Source organism: Argiope bruennichi, chromosome 3 (genome assembly GCF_947563725.1).
Source record: "Argiope bruennichi chromosome 3, qqArgBrue1.1, whole genome shotgun sequence".
In the NCBI taxonomy this organism is placed as follows: Eukaryota; Metazoa; Arthropoda; class Arachnida; order Araneae; family Araneidae; genus Argiope; species Argiope bruennichi.
Window position 1 is genome coordinate 52,396,925 of NC_079153.1, and position 23,366 is coordinate 52,420,290.

General features: G+C 28.6%; 1 protein-coding gene across 2 annotated transcripts in view; it reads right to left on the reverse strand.

Annotated features, from left to right (window-relative positions):
- Positions 1-1,965: 1,965 nt before the first annotated feature.
- Positions 1,966-23,366, reverse strand: part of LOC129963470 (uncharacterized) — a 36,879-nt gene continuing 15,478 nt past the window's right edge. Inside the window, exons 3-14 of one of the 2 annotated variants that reach the window (XM_056077869.1) lie at positions 15,192-15,461; positions 14,030-14,296; positions 12,837-12,949; positions 12,026-12,254; positions 10,283-10,477; positions 9,432-9,607; positions 8,286-8,419; positions 7,066-7,205; positions 5,678-5,759; positions 4,715-4,859; positions 4,463-4,628; positions 1,966-2,734 (exon numbers count right to left, since the gene is read on the reverse strand). In XM_056077869.1, the coding sequence (XP_055933844.1) occupies positions 2,574-2,734; positions 4,463-4,628; positions 4,715-4,859; positions 5,678-5,759; positions 7,066-7,205; positions 8,286-8,419; positions 9,432-9,607; positions 10,283-10,477; positions 12,026-12,254; positions 12,837-12,949; positions 14,030-14,296; positions 15,192-15,461 (2,078 nt within the window). In that variant the 3' untranslated portion in view covers positions 1,966-2,573. Of the gene's footprint in view, positions 2,735-4,462; positions 4,629-4,714; positions 4,860-5,677; positions 5,760-7,065; positions 7,227-8,285; positions 8,420-9,431; positions 9,608-10,282; positions 10,478-12,025; positions 12,255-12,836; positions 12,950-14,029; positions 14,297-15,191; positions 15,462-23,366 lie in introns of both variants that reach the window. The other variant, XM_056077868.1, reaches the window with a different exon arrangement.

The following is a 23,366-nucleotide window of genomic DNA, read 5'->3' on the forward strand; positions in this document are numbered from 1 at the left end:
CATTTTTCTGCAATTTGATCATAGTTCAAAACTACAGGATTTTTTTATGCTATTTCGTATATTTTGGGAAATGTGAAATAAGTCATGTTATTAATTTTTTGAGATAAATTTTTAAATTTTGTGACAGATTAAATATGTAATGAACAAACATAACATTGCAATAAACAAATAATAAATCTTTCCTGAAATTTTTATCAATGTATATATATATATGATTATTAGATTTAAGATTCAAAAATTGTGGATTTATTAGAATTTTATAAACTTTATCTAAAAACTTTTGCTATCACTAGGTATTAGAATTAAAAAAAATTTTTTTAAATTACAAATAGATTTTTTTGTCTTATAAGTAAGACCTATTAGAAAAATAAAGAGTTCAGGTTTTTCAACTAATTCAAATAATATTTATTTTTCATAAGGTGCAATGGATAGGATTTCATAAAATTATCTAGTAATAAAATTAATATATGTACAATGTAAATTCTATTACTTTTATATTTTACACTAGAGTGGCTAATTTTTGATGGAAGAAAAATTTTTTCATGGAAGGAAAATAGTTAAAACATATAGTTTTGTATTTTTAAAAGAATAAATTTATTAATCAGTTAACTGTATCAATTTCTTCGGAAAATGCATATCTAAATTATGTCGCAAAAATTAAGCGATGATGAATATATTTGTCAAATACAGAGTTTTCGTAGTATGAAATTATGTTGTAATGAAATGACTTTTATTTTTTTATTTTAATAATAACATTTATTTATTTACTTAAACATACATTTTTTGCATATGAACCATAAAAAATGCCACCTCTTGAAAACATGTTTAAAAGAATCCTCATCCCGGATTTTATCACCAGGCTGCCATTTATTGAATAGTCTCAAACAATTTATGGTTGCTTAATTGCTTCTGGGGTGACTAACACAATACAGCAGAATATTTAAGAAAACAATTCATATTATATGCAGGTTTTTTTTATGATAATTATTAATAATCTTTCATTTGTTCCTTTGATTTCGACTTGGCCTCAGAATATTTTAAACATCTTTCAATTTACGAATATGTTTGAGGTTTTACTAAAATCGTAATTCAAACTGCAAATTGTCCCTGTTTATTACTCTTAACAAATAAACTCATCAATGCAAAATGTTGTATTTTTCCATGACAAGTATACTCATTAAAAGCAGTTAATTGGTTAATATAAAAGATGTTAATTTAATAAATTTGTAGCAGATCGGATTTAAATCATGCTCAATTCATTGCTCTAAAATGAGAAGTAACTATCCAACTGAATTAGCACTCTTTTGTCACTCTTTCAATTTTTAATCATTATTATTTTTGAAATCTAAAATATGAAATGCTTTTTAAAATTGTTTGGATTTACACAGTTATTAGTTCACAATTATTAGTAATGATATATTTCAATTAATTATTTTAATTACAATCTATCATATACAGCTTCATTTATCTTTTCTTTTTGCATGGTAAAAAAAATGCATGTGCACTGTAAAAGCAGGATGCTAATTTTTTTATCTACATTTGATAAAATATATTGCTTTGGAACATTTTTATTCCTATCCTTATAAGAAATAATTGAAAGAAATTGAAATGTTTAACGAATTAACTACTATATTAAATGTAGTTAATCAGTACTATTCATTATTACAAGCCTTCATGTTGTACACGAACTTAAACTCTTTTTTCAAGATTAAACTCCTTGACTTCACTAAAAAATGTTTAACGCATTAGCTATTGCATAAGAAAAAAAAAATGTTTTCATAAATCTTTTATATTGATTATTACTAAGATTTTAATTATTATATCAGCATCAAAAATTCTTTAACTTGCGATAAATTTGTTATTGTACTGAAGAAATAAATTATGTATGTGGCATGGATCTTGCAATTTAGAAAATTTTTGTTGATAAAATAAAAAATAATTTAAAAAAAAACTTGGGTACAAATTGCCATTTTTATTTTTCATTTATTTACAAAAAATATAAATAATTTATGAAAAAATACCAAGTTTTGTGATATAAAAAAGTATCTGGTACAATATGTACAGATATATGCATTGAGGAACCATTGAACCTCCACTCCATACCCTCAGTCAGAAAAAATTGCACATCAAATACAAATTACACAGAAACACAAAACATTCACAAGAATAAATAAATAAATATGAAATATGAAAGCTGATGATGTAATAAATATAATGACAAATGCCTTTGAATATGCTGAATGTGAATAACGGCCTAAAAGTTGAAAATAATGTATAAATATATGAAATAGATATTTTTTTTTCATATTCATTAGTTACCTTAAATTTTTCGAATTATAAAAGTAATCCATGGATAGAAAAAATAAAAAATTAACGTATTATATATCACAAGAAATATGCTTTGGTTTCGTATAAAATAATTTAAAAACAATTTTATGTGTATGACCTGCTGTTGCACGTATCAGCATCAAAGGATTGGCCATGAATGTTGTACAGGATAGAAAAAAAAGGAGCCAGTTTTTTTGTGTCTTTGCCTAGGTTCTAATTAATACTAAATTGAAAGACTCTGTAGTTTATCGGAATTCTTTAGTGACCCTCCTCTGCGCCACGAAGTAGGCCACTGTGCAAATGTAGAAAACTAGGAGCAGTGCACTTGTCACACTAAGAGCCATTAGTGATGTCTTGGAAGCGCAGGTATCCATCATCAGAACGGATTCTTTGTAGTGTGTACTTTCTGAAAAAATAAAAGGAAGGGAAATTCATTGTATTGTATTTATTTTAATGCTATTCTGGATAATATTCTGAAAGAAATGAAAAAAAGAAAAAAAAATTACTAAAGATCAAAAATTACCCCTCCCCACTTTTTAATTATTGCAAAATATTCTCTTGAAGCTGTATGTACTTGGGAAATTGACATCATTTTAATGAATGCAACTTGCCATGTTAACATGAAGCTACGAATCTGTTGCAGGATGGGCTACTTGTAATGCAATAATTAATTTTAAAAACATTAGTATTTGAGCACTAAATTTCTTCTGTAATGTTTTGAGAAAAGAAATACATCACAAAATTTTGCTTCGAGATCGCTTCCATATAATTTAGTTTAGATGAAACTTCCCCGTGATCTGGACGTCCCGGGTTCGAATCCCTGTTCGGGCATGGTTGTTCTTCATCTGTGTTCTATTTGTGAGGTGTGTGAATGTGCCCCCCCCCCTGTAAAAAGGGGTTGTGCAAGCGAATGTGCGAGTTTCATCTTCATATGAGCTAGAATTCAGACTTCTGCCCTCGGGTGGTCTTTATCCTCAGAAGCTATTGCACCCCCTTTCCGTGGTAACGCGGACACGACATCATCATGAAACTTTTATTTAATTCCGAATAAAATAACTGCTACACAAATTCTTAATCTAAGGAGAAACACAATATTTCAGTTTTTGTGTAATAAGGTTCAATTTGGCTATATTGGATATTTTAATCATTTGATTTTATGTTTATACCTTTACAAAAAAAAAAAAAACAAAAAAAAAAAAAAAACATTTATTATATGTCAATTTGCTTTTCATTAAAGGAAAAAGTTCTAGATGAAGTACAAAATATAAGTAAGGGTTTCTGCATCTAAAGAATAATTTTCTGAGTAATCCATTTGGAAATTTTAAAAATTTTGTAGAAAGGTATTGGAAAGATCATGTTCAAGCTCTTGAGCCCTTTTTTATGACATTTACTTGGAACATTCTTATAAATTCCTTCATAAATTAATTAAATATTTTGAATAAAATTTTAATGAATTTGATTTTAATTAAAAAATATTTCGAATTGATTTTATTGAATACTAATTCGTTCTAAAACTTAAAACTATTTAAGAATTATCCAGAATTTTTAAAAATGATTTAGTTTATATTAATATAAATATATCCAAATAATTTTTTTTGCTTTTATTTTCATTTTTTTAAAGTCAAGATGAAATTGGTATCGACCTAAGTTTCTCCTGGCATTGTGGACATTTTCGTTCTTACATGTACCGGCGAACGTTAGGATTTATTGCAAGCTGTTGGTGAACATTCATCCCGAAATCGCCGGTAATTTTTTTTATGGTGATTGATCATTGGCCTGCTGTTAATTCACAAGTATGAAATTTCTGTGAAAAGCAAAAATCACCAGTGGTTTCTTGCTTAGAGTAATAATTTCAATCATCTTGCTTCGAATAACTAGAAATATAATTTCCCAAGCTTCATTATTATATGCGAATTTGAATTAAGTACATAACGGTACTTTGTATTCAATTATATTACATTATCATGACGCAGCTCTTTTTATTCCAAAAATATCAGGAGCTATTCTCAAATAGTGATTACTCCTAAATAGTGATTATAATTAGGTTCATCTGAAGGAGATTTCATCTGAATAATTTGTTTATGAATGATAATGAGGTATTCATACAAGATATTTAATTAAAACAAACAATTACCGTTGACAGAGTTCACGTCTCTCATGGAACTGACAGACTCGTCGCCGAAGTCAAGTACCAATATTTCGTGACTGAGTGTCATCTCGCTATCTTCTTTCTCGATGGGTTGCGATCTCCTCTTACGACCCCAGGAGCTAGTTTTCTCCATGCCGATACCGCAGTTCACCTGAATAAATAATAACATCGATTTCAGTTACTTTTCAGACCAACCTCTTTAAAGAGGAATATAACTTTTTTCATTATGTGACTTACAGGTTCGCATTTTCCTATGCAGTACTTGACGTTGCACTGAAATATCACTCCGTAGGATTCTGTGAAACGGAAAGCTTCGTAGCTGCTTTCCAGAGAGCTACCGATTTCACGAAAACGGGGGAAGATGTTGGCATCGACTGGACAGCTGGAATGAAATGTGTGAATGCAGCTTATAAAAGGAATACAATTAATTATAGAACTATATTACGCTCGCTTTAAGTAATTGCAGATAAACCTGCTATAAAGCCGGAATACAAATTAATAAAAAATCTCATTATTTATTTTAAAAATATTTGTTCCCGAAATACATAATTTATTCATTATTTTTTTTTAAATATTTATTTAAATTATGAAATGTTTGAAAAAATTAAAACAATATTTCTTTTAACTAGTAGTATTTTCTATTTTAATACCTCCGTTTTTGAAAAATATTTCAATGCTACATTGAACATTTTTCATTGTGTTTTTGAAATGTTTATGTCAAGACATATCAATTTAAGCAATTATTTTAAATTTTCTGCTTTTATTTAATCATTTAAATATTAGTTATCTCTATGTTTTCTGAATCTCATGGAAAATTATTATCTGTCCTTTTTTCCCGATTAACGTTCCTTTCTCAATTGAATTCAAAAATTTAATTTTTAATTAATTTATAGCATTTGTGTAGAATTATTCCTTTATTCCGAGTAAATGAGTTAAATTTTTCAATACCATCCATGTATCAGACAGCTTAATAGAATTCTTTTTATAATTAAACTAAAGAAATTCAGGTCACTAAAAGTGTGCTTTAGTAAATGGAAACTATGCATCTAAAAGGACATAATTCTTATTTAATGAATTTTTCCGAAAACCATCAGTCGAAAAAAATATCATTACTTGTTGTTATTTACAAGCTTGTATTTGTAAAATAATTTGTATTTTAAAGAACGAGTGCTTAATAATCTTTGAACAAAGAGTCGTTACCCTCTGTCGTCAATAACCTCGAAAACACTTCTTGCATCTTTGGCCATGGCGACGCAACTTCGAGCGAAGATTCCGTAAGGAGCTGTGAAAAAAATGAAATACATTAACCACCATATGTGACATCTATAATATTAAAAGACTATTGGAAATATTACATTTAATGTTTATTATCACATTTGTATAAATTCTTTTATTGTATATTAACTTTTTTATCCTTAGATGCTTTTGTTAATTTATTATATTTACTAACGAACAACAATATTATCGATACTCTTTTATGTCGCTTTAATTTTTCATAGGAATTATAGTGTGAGCTATAGCTTTAAGCTATATGAGAAATGCAAGCAATAATTAATAATAAGGAGGTAATGTGACTGAAATCTACTTTAATGTGCTTCTTCACATTGCCATGAATGCCAATAATGCCAACTCGCCAAAATAACGGGTCGCAACTTAACAGGGTAAAAAATTAGTAAAGAAATCAACAATACGATTGATAGAAGAACTGTTTCGCTGTTTGTTTGGGTTATCATATTGTCGACTCATTCAAGGAGCACATTAAAGTGGATGTCAACAGATGACTTTTTTTTTTTTGAAACTGATAAATAACTTTTGCTTTTAATTCTTAGCTTATTATTTTTATCTCAATGTGTAATTTTATCCCACTTGGTGTCGCATATCCAGCCAAGTCCAAGATTCAAGGACTCATGATAATCAAACTGTTTCAAAATTTATCTTGTTTACCAAAGATTTCGGAGCAAATATATTTATTATATAGCAATTTTGAAAATTTCATAATTAGAGTCAAAATTCATTTAAACTTCAATGTCGACTTTTTTTTTCAAATTAAACAATAATCACAGAATGTTATAGGTATAATAATAAATCTAAAAAGCAGAAAAAATTTGCATTTCCCTTAAAATTATTAAATTGCAAATTTTTTCTTACTGCATTTTTTGATGACTTGTCAAAATACAAAACCTTTGAAAAAGCAGCGTGCTGCAAAATTAAACTTTATACAGCAACTTTTATGCAATTCTGTTAGCTAGATGGCTTCAGTTTGTTACATACAATCAAGAACAAAGAAGTTATTCTCCTAGTATGACTACTTTGTTCAACATTCATTTGAACGCTAGGACATAACATTCCCATAAGAGATAATTAGTAATTCTAAATGCAATTCTTTGTAAATGTATCAATCATCGAATACGAACGATAATAGCTTTACTTTAATCTTAATTTAGTTATTTTTCAGTGACTTTGGTTGTGCAACAAAACGATGAAGTTCTAGTATTCCAATATCAAACATGTCTACTTCATATGAAAATTTCTCACTTCCCTATACGATTTTTGTGCCCAAGAAGCAATGAATAAGAATTTCGTCTTACTTCCTTCTGGAATTTCTATTCTGAAGGTGAGTTTGTCTCCAATCCTGACGGTGTTGGCTTCTCTTCCTTCGATGCCGAGGATGACGATCTTCGGTAGGGGTGCTTCGGGGGATGCGGTGACTTGCATGGTATCCGGATCCCTGGCAAGAATCATGAAGGGACTTTAAGGCATTCATGCATTTGTTTTGGTCGAATGTGAATTGATTCGTATAGAAAAAAATATTTTTAAAAAATGTGGGACAGCATAATATCTGATTCAATGATAAATATTTACAGCATATTGGAAGGAATGGCTTTTATTACTGTTGTGGTCTACAGCGCACCGTCTTAGATTTTATCATGTTGGAGCAGTTGCTTAAAAGATGAAATACATTCGAAATGATGATACAATCATGTAGTCTCACAGCAGATTCATTAAAATTACCTTGTTTTCTACAATATTATTAATCCAGTTTAAATATAGACGTAATCATAATAATACAAATAGTGAGGTTTCATTTGGAGATGCTTGCTAAAAATTATGAAATAAAACAAAATAAAACACGTGAGCGCAATAGAAGTAAGGGATACCGGGAAAAGCATGCCACCTTAAAGAAAGATATTGTTTTTCTCTATTGTATATGAATTATGTGTTTTCTGATCAATCTATTTGCAAGTATGTACATGTCATTTTCAGGAGTAACGCGTTTTCGATACGTTTCTTCTAAAAATGGTGACATCCGTGTCGCTATTTTTATCGTTAAGCATATTTAAATTCGTTTCCATAGAAACAAAATAAAATGAAATCCATTTTTTGTTTCATGAAATCAAAAGAGTTAAGCATTCCTTCATTGTCTTGAGTTTTATTATGTATTGCATGTAAGCAAGTACTTGATGCACGATTTTTTTTGTTAGTGTTATTTTGTAGCAATTTTTTTATTGATATATTAAATCATTTAGGTATTTATTTTCCGTATCAATGCATTTGAATCTCGATTTTTTTAAATGTTATTTAATATTTTAGTAAAATAATTTGAACAAAAATATTAAAAAAGTAAACTCTTGTTATAATTATATTTTTTAAATAAATTACATTTATTTTTATGTGCGGATTAAAAAAAAACAACTGAGAAATTATTTTAAAAGATAATTTGTTATAAATAATATTTTTATATACAAGAAGATAATATATTAGCAACTTTTATAACTGAACATTTTATAAACATTTCATTACTTCTCACCTAATAGGCATCATTCCAAAAGAGATATTTCTAGAAGTTACTTCGTAAGTACATCGAACATTGTATACTTTGTCGGTTCGAGTCATCACTACATTATGGTGTTGAAGGACTACAGTATTGGTGTACACTCCACCCTGAAGAGGAAAATATAGAATATAATGACTGTACATTTTTTCTATGGACCTAAATATATTCATAGCAAAAATAATGCATTAAATTATATTTTAGTTTCATTTCTTTAAAATAGCATGAGATTCAGCTTGCATGAATTAACGATTTTTTTTTATGAATGACAAAATCTTATAGAATTTATTAGAAATCATTATCGTAATATCAATACCTGTAAAAAAATATTCATTTTTATTAAGTTAATGAAGATGGATTTAAAAAGCACACACACAAATTAGGAATCAATTTAAAGTGTTTTTATTTGTTTTCTAAAAAAATCCGAGTATATTACATAAATATTTTAATTTTTAGTAAATGTCTTAACACTAAATGACGTGCCTATTAAAACTCAAAACCTTCTTAATTGTAAGTATAATTTTTTCAACAGCATTCATCAGCGAAAATTTTGCTTGATTTATGCATACATTTATAACAAAAATTCGTATATTTATTACTAATTATAATATGATGTCATAATGTAATTCGTAATTTCTTTTAATTGTTAGCACTCTAAATGACTTGAATGATTTAATTATTATCACTGTTTATGAGTAGAATAATTTTTAAAACTCTTTTTACAATTTAACTCGAATAAAATTTGAACTATATATATCTAGCAAATATCGCTATAATTGATTAAATAGTAGCTTCTACAAATCAGAATCATTGAAAAGTTTTAAACAAATCATTCTTATATAAGAATTCAATATGCGGTTTTATTCTAATGTGAAATTTTTAAAATTTGTTAAAAGACTTTTAGATAAATATAAAAATATTTTAGAAGTGCTTAGTATACAAACTGCTAAAGTATTAAGCTATATAATTTTTCAAAAACCATTATTGTAAAAAAAAAAAATCTGCAAACGATATTAACACGAAAAATACTGTAGAAATAAATTGCATTATCTTCTATAATGCAATAATTAATTTGATTTACTTCGATATTATGCTTCTTATGTTAATAATAATAAAACTAACCATAGACTGTGTGTTGCAATCCTGGCCACTCAATGAAAGATCCAGTCTGAACTGGTTGCTATTGAGAACGTTGGCATGGCAAGTTTCACTTCTTCCCAAGGCGTAGATACGACCATGGAAGTGGCGATTGGTCTTCACGTAAACGATGATTTTGGAATCAGTACATTGGATGGAAACTGCAAGAAAGATTCACCCAAGTGTATTAAAAAGTAATGTGCTTAAAGAGCATTTTGACCATGGCTTTTTTAAACTGTACATGGCATATAACAATACATGGATAACCATTTTATTGAAAAACAGAAGTTAATAAGCAATAATTAAAAAATGGTTTCAATTATTATTATTATTTTTTTAAAGTTTTGATTCGTTCTATTCCAACATAATCTGTTTATTTTTAAGACTGCTAAGTTCTTCACTATTATTATTTATTTTTTCAATAGAACCAAATTTAAAATGTTAAAAGTATAATTTTTGTTATAAGACATTTATTAAATTTAGTTGATTATTATCAGTAACAATTTCAGTGTGAATTTTCATTTAAACATCGTTATACTAGGTAAAAATACGTATAAAATAAAGTTTAATTCTTTTGAAATGTGAAAGCGGAACATTAAATTTACTTTTTACACAAATTATAAAACATTAATATTTTCCACATATTTTAAAATTTTAAAAATATAGGTTTCTACAAATAAAAAGTCGAAAATTCTAAATTATGGTAATAAAATATCATGAAATTTCTGGAAGTTTCTCGATTCTTTTCCATTTTTTAAAAGTTTGGTTAGGTTCTGAAATATAATCTTAGACATATATGCTAGTACATTCAAAGATTTTACATATGTATGCCTTACCATCATAGCAGACTCCGTAAACATCGCAGGAAGGATCTTGTGTGTTGGGGAAGAAAGGTACTGTTGTCGGAGACTGAGACTGAGACTGAGCTGACTGTTGTTGTTGTTGTTGCTGCTGCTGTTGCTGTTGTTGCTGTTGGTTCATGCTTAAATTGATGTTACCCTTAGAAGGCTTATTGCGCTTTGAAGTGTCATCTGCAATACAATGGTAATTTATTTTTTAAGGGCTTCAAATAATAAATCAATATTTAAAACTCATGAATCAAACAATGTAAATGTTCTTTTAATTCTTATATACTAAATACTTTAAGTGATTTAAAAATATTAAAACTATTTAAATTAAATTCTATAGAATTAAATTATAAAACTTATTTTGTTGTCATTTTTCTGCAATATTAGATCTTACTCAATTTTAAAATCTACCTTTTTTTAAAAGTAAATTTATAGAACCGAAGTAGAATTTGTTTGAAATAGAAATTTATGACATTTGATAAAAGTCTTTAAATATCAGGATAAATATTTAACAAAAAATCATTGCTTAAATTAGTTTTTTAAAAACTTTTACTTCGATATCTACTATTTAATGACATAGATGCACTCCATTTCTCTAAGGAATATTTCTACACTTTCATATGGCAACTGCAGTTCTTCTTATGCGTAGTTTTAACAATTAATTATTTTATTAAAGTGCGCAACTTAAATTTTATTTTCATAAAATCGATACAAATTTGATAAATTGATTTGTGATAATTTTTTTTTATAAATATGTGCTGCCTCGTTTTTTAAAGCACATTTCTATTAATATGATTTTTCTCAATTTCGCCCTCTCCAGAATTCTTATAATGATTTTTCTGATTTTATTTTTATTATTCTTTTTGAACATATTTCCATCTTCTGAAATTTGAGAAATGAATCTCTGCTATTATTTTGTTTCGTTGAATATTTATTTGTTGGATACAAAGTTTATCTTTAAAAACTCATTTATTTTGCGTAATTGATTAGATATAAACCTCAAAAAATATGAATGATTATAAATTGAATTCTTTATAAATAGATTGTTATTAGATTGAAGAAGCTGAGATTTCATATGCAATTTCGTCTCTTTAACTTTTTTAGGTTTCTGCTTTTTTTAACTTTAAAGAAATCGCATTTAGGTAAAATGTTATGCTAATCGAATTTTATCACAAATTGTAACATTTCTTCACTGTTACAGCTGCCAGTTGAAAAAAGTTTGCATTTAAACAAATTAATTCCCTCCATTTTTATTTAGTATAACAACTTGTATATTAGTTCCATGAAAAACAAACAAGTTAAAAAGTTATGTCACAAAAACCATTGCCATTTTTATGCGATGTATCTTAAGACTACTTCTTTAAAATTTCTTCTTTTTTCTTGACAGTGCTTTGAGCTGGAATATTTTAATTAATGTGGGAGCTGCTAATAGTTCTCATATTCTGTATGGCATCATGTTGCGTCATTGATCACATGATGATTTCGTGCCTAAATTGGCAGAAGAGAGTTCGACTGTGAGACGCTCACAATTTATCTTTTTATATTGGTTCAGTAATGTTTTGTCCCTGTAATCATAATAAATATATTTTAATATTAATGCTGTCGTTGCCTTTCCCCACATTTTAATCATTCTATATTTTCCTTAAAAAACATCTTATCTGCGGCTGTTTTTAAAACTGAATGACTGATTAATAAAATCGGAAAGTGTATCTCTTGAATAATTTATCTTACTTGCGCAGATAGCTTCCAGATACACTCCTGTGCTGTCTCCAGTGTCTAAAAGAGGGAACGGGTTGGGCGTTGCAAAAGTTTCTGCACCGTCAGGAAACATGATGTGGTCGAGATGGAACAGTTTGCAGATGGCTTTCTTCGTTCTCGGTTCCGCACGAAACAGTACTGAACGGCAGACGAATTCTCGCTCCAGGGAGCACTGTTGAAGGCATTCTTGGCGGGTGTTAACCTGTTGGAAGGGTGGGATGTGAATACTCCGTATTAAATATGAATTTCAATACATATTATGTTTACTGCAGCATCTTACAATTTACACTTTCAAAAAAAAATGTAATACGAAACTAAGAGTTAGTAGAAAATTAAATTAATTTCTGAGCAATTTATAATCTAATATTCCTAAAATCTCTTTGCCTTTGAACAAAAATACTATCCCCAAATTAAGGTTTGTAAATTTATATTAAATGATGAGGCAAAAGTTGTTAATTTGTTTGAAAAATATGCTCTTCAGAAAATTCAGAGAACTATCAAATGTAAACTCCTTATTTAAATATATCGTATTATTATCATTTCACGAAAAATACATTGCAAAAATTGTGGGTCACGTTAAAAAAGAATCGTTCTTTAACGATTCTTTAAGTCCAGCTAAACTGGTACTCTTCAAGAATTGTTTGAAAATTTGTTTGTTTTAAATTGTTTTGAAATTGAATTGAATTGAATTAATTTTGTTTTTGTTTTAAATTGTTTTGAAAAAATTTATTATTGATCAAGTGTCATGCACAACAGTAATAAAAAATGGCAATAAAAATCATACCAGAATTTGTTTATCCAGATAGTAGTTCAGGTCAATGTAATACGTGAGTGATGTTTGAGGTAAATTTACTGGTGCATATCCATAATTCTTTGGCCCACGGCATACCTTATCAGCTGAAAGGCAATAAAAATAATTAAATTATTGGGGAAATTATAATGTAATTCTTTTTATGGAGTAATTTTATAGCAATCAGACTTGGAGAATATTAAAGAGTTAATTCGAATTTGCATGAACTATTTTATACTAATATACGTATTTGTGTTCAACCTGTATTTGAATTTTGTATTAGAATTTATAGAAAATTTGCTACATATAATTCTGTGAATATATTTTGATACAGAATTTAAGAAACATTTGAGAAACCGCTAGATTTAAAAAAAATAAAGAAAGAATTTGCATTGATAAAATATTAGTTGTAGCGGTTACATTTACTACCTTCCCTTTTGATGCAACAGATGGCGTCCCTTTATTAACATCAAGGTATATTTCCCGTGATCCTTCTTGCGATCATTATTAGATTGTATTTTAGTGAGAGTCGTATGTTTTTCGTGTTCGTGTTTGTTTTGTCTTGTGAAATGTGGAATTTAGAAAATAATTAAATAACTGTTCTTGAAACTCGTTTATTATTTTCATCTACCACACAATGAAGTTATAAAGAGTCTTGTTCCTATACATATTTTAAATAATGTTGCCAGTTTCCCTTTTTTTATAATTGGTATGGAATTTAAGTGAATAAATCTGAGAAGATCTTGTTTAAATGCAGATATTTATATATTTGAATTATTCCGAATTTAATAACTTAATGGCAATAAAATAAAAATAAAAGAATACAGCTATAAGAAAATTGCTTTTATTCTAATTCTTTCTTTTGAAGATATTTCACAGATAAATTATTGTAATGAATAAAGAAAATTAAGTTCATTTTCCGTATCATTTTTTTACACGAAAAAATTATTAAAAGATGCGTCTGATACCAATACTTATATTCATACTCCTATTCCCTTTTTTTCAAATACCGTTTATTGAATTTGATCACATTTTTGTGTTTTAAAGCGTTTTTTAAAGAAAAAACTTATTAATGTTGGTTTAAAATAAAAGACAAACATGATATTTTACATACATGATCTTAAGTATTATTTGACTCATGTCTCTGTGTGAATCCCTGTGAAAACAAAGAAGGTGGACTGACTTACGTTGCAAACAGGCGTTCTCGAAATAATCCACGCCTTGTGACTCCACCATGTGGACATACACCCCTGGAGACCTCCTGTCAAATTCGCTGAGCCTGCATTCCTTAGTGACGTAATTGAACTCGACCGATCTGCAAACGAATCTGACCTCAGCCAGGCAGGCCGATAGGCAGGCCTCTTTGTTGGAAGTGAAGATGATGGCATTCTCGAGGCCTCGCAAGCTCTGGTTGGGAACACGCTCGAACGACCACAGCCGGTTGCAGACGCTGTCTGCAATACGCAAACAGAGAAACAGTCAAGAAATGTTTGTTGATTCAATAAGGGAACTTAAAAGAAAATAATAAACACTCTACAGGTGTCTAACTTTGATTTCGAGCATTTCATATAGAAGTGATCAGAAACTTTACAATAATATGTAAACAATTTAAAAGCAAAGCGCTATAATCTTTTCGACAATGTTCGATTTTAAAGATAGGAATTTATAAGAAGTTTTCTGCTTTTCATTTAATTGCCTTTGATTAACTATTCAAATAGAGTGAATAAAAATCAGCTTCAAGTGAATGGATGTTTTCATGAAAATATTCAGCATCCATTGGTCATTCCATCAACTATTTTTATGTTTGTGTTAAAAACTTGATGATAATACATGGTCAAGTTTTCAATTTATTTATTTTTATTAGAACAAGATATTTTATGATTCCCTGTTAGCACAAGATATACGATATTTTCATAATATTGTTCTATATTCTGATTGCCAAAAAATATCTTGAGGTATTGCGACTATATTTTTCAGTATTTTGTGCTCATAGGGATATCTCCACGATATCATGCAATATTTTGAATATTAGACAATACTGGGGGATATAAAGCATCTATGCTATTGGGTATGGGCCAAGTCTGCTAAAATTATGTACGATTAAAGGTACTATGAAAACAGCTACATGAAATTTTTGATTCTTTCAATAAAATATTTAAATTTAAACGAAAATAAAATTTTAAAAAACTTCACGTCCTTTCTAATTTGAAAATACCTACCTTGCAACAAACTAGTGACTAAATATTTACTATTATTCTTATTGTAAAAGAAAATTATCTGACTTAATATATGAACATATTAATCATGAATTTTGGAAGCCAAATTTAAAACTTTGCTGTTCATGCTTACCTGTACGTAAATGCAACTTCACCATAAAATACGTGTTGACGCTTCTTTGAGACATGGCTGTTGGCCTATTGGCCTGAGTCTCGTTCTGAAGTTGGCAGGTGGTCTCTTGGTTGGGTGTCAGTGGATTGACGACAAAACTGAAGGCGGCAGCAGCACATTCCGATTCATCCCTGCACCAGCCCAGACATTCATACAGAGATACGTTCCATACAGTATAATACACAGTGCCGGAATAGTCTTGATTCGTCAACTTCTCAAACGTCACTTTGCCTGTGAAGTGAAAGGAATGTCAATTTAAACGACATCTACTATTTGAACAATAATCGGTAAAAAGTTTTTAGTGTTAAAAAAACTGGGAACATCAGTTTGCTTGACTTGAGTGTAATGAGTTTTGAACTATATTTAATAGGTGAATAATCTGATTTGAAATGAAAGAACAAGGGCAAACATATTATATATAAAATTTAAGATTAAGCAAAATATTATTACAAAATATTTAATGGTAAGAGTTTTTAAATGGTAGATAATATTTAGTTTTCTTATTAACATGAATTCGTTTGCACTTTTTAAATTAACTTGACCTATTTCACATTTATAAAATTTCGTATTCGATTTTTCCCTCACTTCTTGATGTACTGGAATTTTAAAAATTTGAACATTTGTGTGTTCTTGATGGCAATAAACTATTTTAATATTTCAGAACTTAATAATAAGCCAATAGATGTATTTAAATAGATACTTCAGCTGGTTGTGAATTTGACAAAAAAAAATGATTTCTGGATTTCAGAACATTTTTGATACCGTTTATTATATTAAAACTTTCAAAGTAAGAAATAAGTGAATTAAAAATAATTTTTGTGCATTAATAAAAGTTTATTTTTTAAAAATTACTTTCATTAAATATCTGTTAGTTTATGCACAATTATAACATTGCAGTCAAAATTTTAAATACAATGTACGTTAGACAAAAGTTATTTAGGTTTTATAACATTCAGAGAGTTATAATTGGTCTTTATTTAGTTACAAATTTGATTGATTTTGATCTGTCTTAAAATTCCACGAACATAAAAACATAAATGACAAAATTGTTCGCAGAATTTACGAATTACAAATTTCTTTTCAATGTAGATCTATCGTTTTTTTTTAAAGTTATTCAATCGGAAGCAATTTAACATTTCTAAAATAAAACATTTGATTAAATTGGTTTTATCATCTTTCTTTCTTAGATGTTTACGCAGTATTAAGATTTTGGAGAAAAAGGTTTTGTTTTATCAGGACATTGGTCAAACCTTTAAACGTGAGAAACAGACCAAAGTAAAATTGAATTCATTTAATTGAACCATTTCAATCTTTTAGGTCTGCTTTATAGATTTTATTGCGATAGGTTGAATAACTGTATTATAAAAAGAAATCTTCATCGAATTCAAGTTTTTTCAATTTAGTTATGATTTAGTTATCGAAATATGCAAATAATTTAAATTTTATCAATTAAGATATGAGTTTGTTTTAGAGTTTTCTAAAATACAACAGAATTTCCGAAATTCATAATTTTTTAATATTGCTAAATCGAATTATTAAATCGAATTTTCAATCACAGAAAGTCTTCCATACTTTCTACTGCTAAAAATGTACGTCAAGGTGATCAAAACTGAATTTAAGAGAACTATTTGATTTTATAATTAAAAGTTTAACCAACGCATCAGTTCACATTCTTCTTACACATATTTTAATAGGAAAGCGCTAGAATATACCTACTTATGAAATTTATTTGTCCGCATCTGGGAAAAATGACTCTATAATCATCTGAACAGGTCAGTAAACACAAGAAACCGCCACTGATATCAAAGATCGGTTTTGAAACTATGAACTACATTCAAATGTCAGAAATCTCTCTCCCTTCAACGATGCTGTTAAAGGTTACGCATTGAATAACAATAATCAGACGAGTGGACGTATCTTTCGCTTGAAATAAAGTCATTACGATCTAAAGGCTATCTCGATGCCTTCCAGCCACCTGTTACATTTTGTAGTGGGAACATCCCAGACACGTGTTCGCTGCTCACCCACTGTGTCGGAAAGAACGCCAGCAGGCAAAAATCCACGAAGTATTAAAAGAGCATAAACCTTAATAGCTATTGTAGCGGTTGCTACAAAACGTAACCTTTTTGCAGCACGTGTGAAAAAGGCATTTTATGATGATTATCAATAGAGCATCTTAGTCTGTAATCCCATTTCTGTGAGAAAATGTTCTGGCATCAGTCCTGTACGAGATTAGAAACAACGGGATATGTTGGCTGATTATCGCTGATGTATTCCGACTTATGAGATTTAATAATTCTGCAGGCAATGTTTCGGTCACTAGTTTCCTGTTGTAAAAATACTTAAGTATGTGCTGGATGGCGGATTCAAAAATTACCACAAGTTCATGAAGAACTAACTGTGTTATGCTCTTATTGATGTGATGCTAAAGCTCCTAAGGTTGAAAATTTCCTGCATAAAGCTTTGAGGCTCAATTAATACAGAGTTATAGGCCATCTATATTTCAGCTATGGGTCGCAACCCAAATGCAAGAGTTTGAAAATGATGGACATTTTGAATTTAACTGCTTTTGTATTTCTGTGAGAAAAATCCGGAGCAACAGCTCTATGCGAAATTAAAAGATAACAGAATATATTGAAAGAGGTTTGAAGTTTGTGTTCTTGAGATTTGGAATATTTAAGACGATGTTTGGTTTTATTGCAGATTGCAATATCCAAGTTCTAAAGTAAAAAATGAAGTATATTAACTTTTATTACAACGCAATTAAAATTATTCAAAATTTTGAAATCGGATGAATTTAGAAAATAAATTTTGAATTGAAAATTTCAACAAGAAGTGCTTTTCTTAACTCCTGATTTAAGCAATTGATGTAGATGAAACTTATTTTGACAATAAATTCTAAATTAAAATTTATCAAAGAAAAAGAATTAAAATTATTTATAGATTTTCATCTCCATATTTTATGAATGTTATTTTAATCCTTTTAACTAAACACATTTATCATCTAAAAATACGGTTTTAATTTTTCAGAAAGGGGATTCGAGAGTGCCATAGTGGTAGAAGGCTTGCAACAGAATAATTTTAAAACAGTTTCGTTTCTCGTGAGGGCGTATGACATTTCTATTCTTTTTTTCTGATTTTATAAAATGTGTGATGGATTCTAAAATTAAATTGGTGTGGCACAGTTAATGTATAACATGTGAGCTTAATGGACAGTACTGAGTCGTTATGAAAGATATAATTCTTTTGGATAAAATATGCAAGTATATTTTGCAAGTTTTGTGTTTCACCTGAAAGAAAATATTCGATATTCTGTGAATATTACGTAGAGAAAAAAGAACTAGTATGCGAAAAGTTAACTTCTTAACTTCCTACAAAGTTGATGATGACTCATTGCATCCTTGAAAATCAATTTAAAATTAGTCCTATCAGTAAAATCAGTTAATTTATGATTCGATAAATGTTTATTTTTAATAATGAAACTTACGGAAGATCAAGAATTCTTTGGTTGAATAAAATATTTTAAGAGTATTTCATTGTCTTAACTAATCTCTTCTTTCATCCTCTTACTCATCTTTCTAATTTAAATAATTCCTTTTTATGTCAGAAAAATGAGCGCAACGCTTCAGAAACAAACGAAAAATTATAATTTCAAACTGTAAAGTGGGATTTGAAATGTTTTATAAAGAATTTATATTTATACATGTGAGAATAGTTCATATAAAATTTAAGTAAATCCTTCTAAATTGGCCGTGAAAATAGCTCTTACTATTAGAAAATAAAATGGTTTAATATTTTAATAAAATATATTTTTAAAAAAATTTCACTTATTATCATTTTATTTTGCATATTCTTGTTTAATTTGCTTATCTATCCTTATTAAGAATAGTATATAAATAATAAGGATAAATCGTGGAAAATAAATAACTTATTAATCCACTATCTCTTAAATACGTATGTGTAAGTAATCTGATGTTCTAAACGAAATATTTTAAGAATGGTAACTAATCGTTATTTTCTTGTATACAAAATTTTACTAAGAGAAAAAATGGTAATCTTCACAATTCAACTTTTGATCCATTTTTCACATATCAGATCGCACTGAATCCTAAAAACAGGTGAACGGAATTGTTTGCATATCTGTGAATACGATAAGAAATCTGATGTTCTAAACGAATTATTTTAAGAATGGTAACTAATCGTTATTTTCTTGTATACAAAATTTTACTAAGAGAAAAAATGGTAATCTTCACAATTCAACTTTTGATCCATTTTTCACATATCAGATCATACCGAATCCTAAAAACAGATGAACGGAATTGTTTGCATATCTGTGAATACGATAACAAACGGAATATGAGCTAAAAGAATGAAATCTGATAAATGGTATTTTCAAATTTTGAACAAAATCTGTCAATGAAAAGTCTGTCAATCTGTTCATCCAACTGTACGTGAACACGATAACTTAAAAATGTAAGGAGCCAAAAAATAGAATTTAGCGTATTATTTTGTCTTCAGAATTGCAAACATGTATTAAATTGATGATGAAATCTATGAACTAGGTGAATGTTTGTCGGTCGTTCTATCCAAATGTTTTTGAACGAGATAATTAAATCAAAAATTGTTACCTCACCAAAAGTTTACTACTTATTATCTGTCTATTAGAAGTGCTACTCCTCTTTCTTCCCGTAAATCCTGTGGACCTAGAGCGTGCGCCACTAATGCTCAAAATTTCATTTTCACAGGTCCATATATGAGCTTTTTGTATGCATCTAGCCAGTATGCATTGAGATGTTGTTTTATTAATTTATTGAAATCAAAATTTGATATACAACTACCATTTTAATGAAAAAATCGCGAATTAGATTTCATTTGTTTAAAAGTTTCAATTTTGAGTTATTGCAATTAAATGCATACGAAAATACAGATCGACAGATGGTCAACTCTTCGACGGATTCGATTCACAATTTTATATGGATACACATTTTAGATATTAAAACTGTGTACCTAATTTCATTTACCCAAGTCGTTGAGTCTTGAGTATGTAGGCGTGAGTACAGACTGCTAGACTGCAGACTTTAGCAGATTTGGTTCAAAATTTTAAAATGACTTAATCTTTATATATTAAATCTGTTTATCAAATTTGATTTATCTAAATCCCTGCGTTTTTGAGTAATAACGTTTGCATATATGGGAAAGCAAGACTAAAAGACAGTCAACCCCTTGATGAATTTGGTTTAAAATTTGATATAAACCTTCCCTTTAGATGCTAAATCTAAAGGGAAGGAAAGGTACGAAGTTTTATCTGTAAATTGTTTGCGTTTTATAGTTACGTGGGTATTGTTACTCGAACAGCCAGACAGTCAGATTTCCTGTGAATGAATTTCATTCAAAACCTACAAATTTGGTGTCATCATCACAAGCCAAATTTCACCAATTTATATCAAAGTATTTTTTAACTATCATGTTGGCAGACAGGCAGACAGATGTAATTTCAAAAACGTGCCTTTTGAATTCGGAGACGTCTGAAACTTGGAAAATCTCAAGTTTGAATTTTTGACGAAGTAGAAAAAAAAAAAACTTTCTCTTATATATTTTTTTCTCTTTGTATATTAAAAAAAAAACTTTCTCTTTATATCCTTCAAGAAAAAAATTTGCTCTATATGTTTCTAAAAAAAACTTTATATATATATTTCAAAGAAAAAAAAACTTTATTTTTATGTATTTCAAAAAACTTTCTCTTTAAATATTTAAAAAAATATTTTTTTCGCTTTATATATATATTTTTTTATAAAAACTTCCTCCTTATATATTTATTATATCAGAAAATAATACGAAACAAACTTTAAAAAAATTACATTTTATATCTTGTCTCAACACAAAAATTGCAAATTTATTTCAAATTTTGAAGCCAAGTGGTAAAGTGGAGAACTTCAACTCGATTTTCTTCATTAAAATTTTCTTCACTCGATTTTATCATTCACACCGAAAGTGCCCAATTATTAAAATAAGAGAAGTGATAACACAATCGCTGATTATGAATATTTTTTGCATCATTTTAAATGTAAGTTTCTTTACGATATAATGTTGAGTTTTTTTTATGATATAGTTACAGTCATAACGGAAGTTTATTTCTCATGTAAAGTTATCCTTAAAAATTATTATTTTTAAAATTTTAGGATTGCCAAGAATTTTCGATACAATATTATTTTATGCTTTATTCATAGACAATATAAGTATCAAAATGAAATAAAATTATTTTACGATCTCACTGTCTTGTATCAAAGGCAAATGAAAAAAAGTTACGATTTCATACGACATTCATTAAAATTATGATTATTTTTTTAGAATAGCAAATATTATATATTACTTTCAGGGGAAAAAATTGAGCCTTGAAAATCCATTTCCTCTATCTGTTTTTATATAGAATTTTTCATTCATTTGTGTGTAGGAAAAATGAATGAAAAATTGTAGATTGCAAAAAAACTCTATGATTTTAATGTCGTTTGGATGAAGAAGAAAACATCGCTATGTTTCAGACTAAACGAGCATTTTCATGCAATATACAATTGAAGAAATAGAAATGTGATATATGATATGATTTCCAGTGAAACTGCTACTTCTCTTTCCTCCCGAGACTCTAAAATTGTACACTAGGAAGACTACTTCCTCACAAATTATAATAAACGATACAAAAAAGATAATTATCATTTCACCAAAACATTCAGATTAGAATAAGCCGAAACAATGGCCCCCAATAACCATCATTTCACGATATGCTCGGGCTTACGATCAGGAACTGATTCCAACAAAAGCAATTGTTTCCTGTAAATTTCAAGGGCTCCATTCCGCTAATGTTGTGTGGGCATTGAACCGGCAGATATTGGAGCTTTTTTGCGATCGTGTAAAGTCAATGGTGTGAAACAAAAGCTATGAAATGTTAATCGGTGTTCGTGAAGCCATGCCTAACTGAAGAAGATCCTCAGAGACCTCGAAAAAGGTCACGTTTTTCAATACTACGTGTTTCCTTGATAGACGAATCTAATGATGCGGGTGCGACTATCATTATGGGTATGGTGTGTTTTCAGATTTTCATCACAAAATCGATCATAGAACTCTATGAAATGATCGTATACTGCAAGGATATATCGTTCTCATTTTTGAAAATTTTCATAGAAGGCTTTTTGAAATGCAAAATCTCAGTATGATTATTAGATATAAAAATTTTGCAATGAGGACATCCACAAGGCGAAGAAAGTCTTTTAAAGTATCAAAGGAAACTGCGATTTTCTTATTTCCTTGCGTCAAAGATTCTATAGTTGATTTGATTGTTTTTTTATGGCGCAAGGGCCAATACTGGCCAAGCTGTGCCAAACTCGAATTAACTTAAAATTCAAAAAAATAAACTCATTTCAGTAAAGGGATGTAAAGTTAAAATAACAAGGTGAAAATAGAATTTTAGATATTATGCATGAAATTAATGTCAAGTAAAAATGAAAATACATTAATATGGAAAGGTTCGCCAATTATATCTGTCAAATTTGGATAATCACTGCCGAAATATTTTGCTCTTAGAAAGCGGTATTTAGGGCATTCACATAGTATATGCCGAACTGAAATTATAGCATTACATTTTGTACAAATTGGAGCTGTGACTGAATGAAGTAAATGTTTGTGAGTAAAATGAGTATGACCTATGCGAAGCTCTATAGTTGAACGTCATATAATCTATCTCGTTCTATCTGATATCGTTGGAATCACATACTGTTGTCATTTTTTACTTGTTCGTATATGAAGTATAGAGAAAAAATTGGAATCCCTAAAAATTTAAAACCCGAGATTTTGATAAATCTAAACATTTTAGTTCATCCTGAATCCAAAAAAAACTCCTTTTGGGCATTATGGCTATCTGCCTGTTTTATTGTGAATCCGGTAACTCAAAAAAAGATTTGGTCAAGATGGATGGAATTTGATATGAGGCTTTTACACCAAATTTGCGGATTTCTGCCAAATTATGAAGGAACTCCATAAGCAGGAATTTTATTTGTCTACCTGTTCGAGCGGAGAACAATATAACTGCTAAATATAAAAAGCTGGATATGTAAAATTTCGTATCCAAATTTGGTACCTAAAACA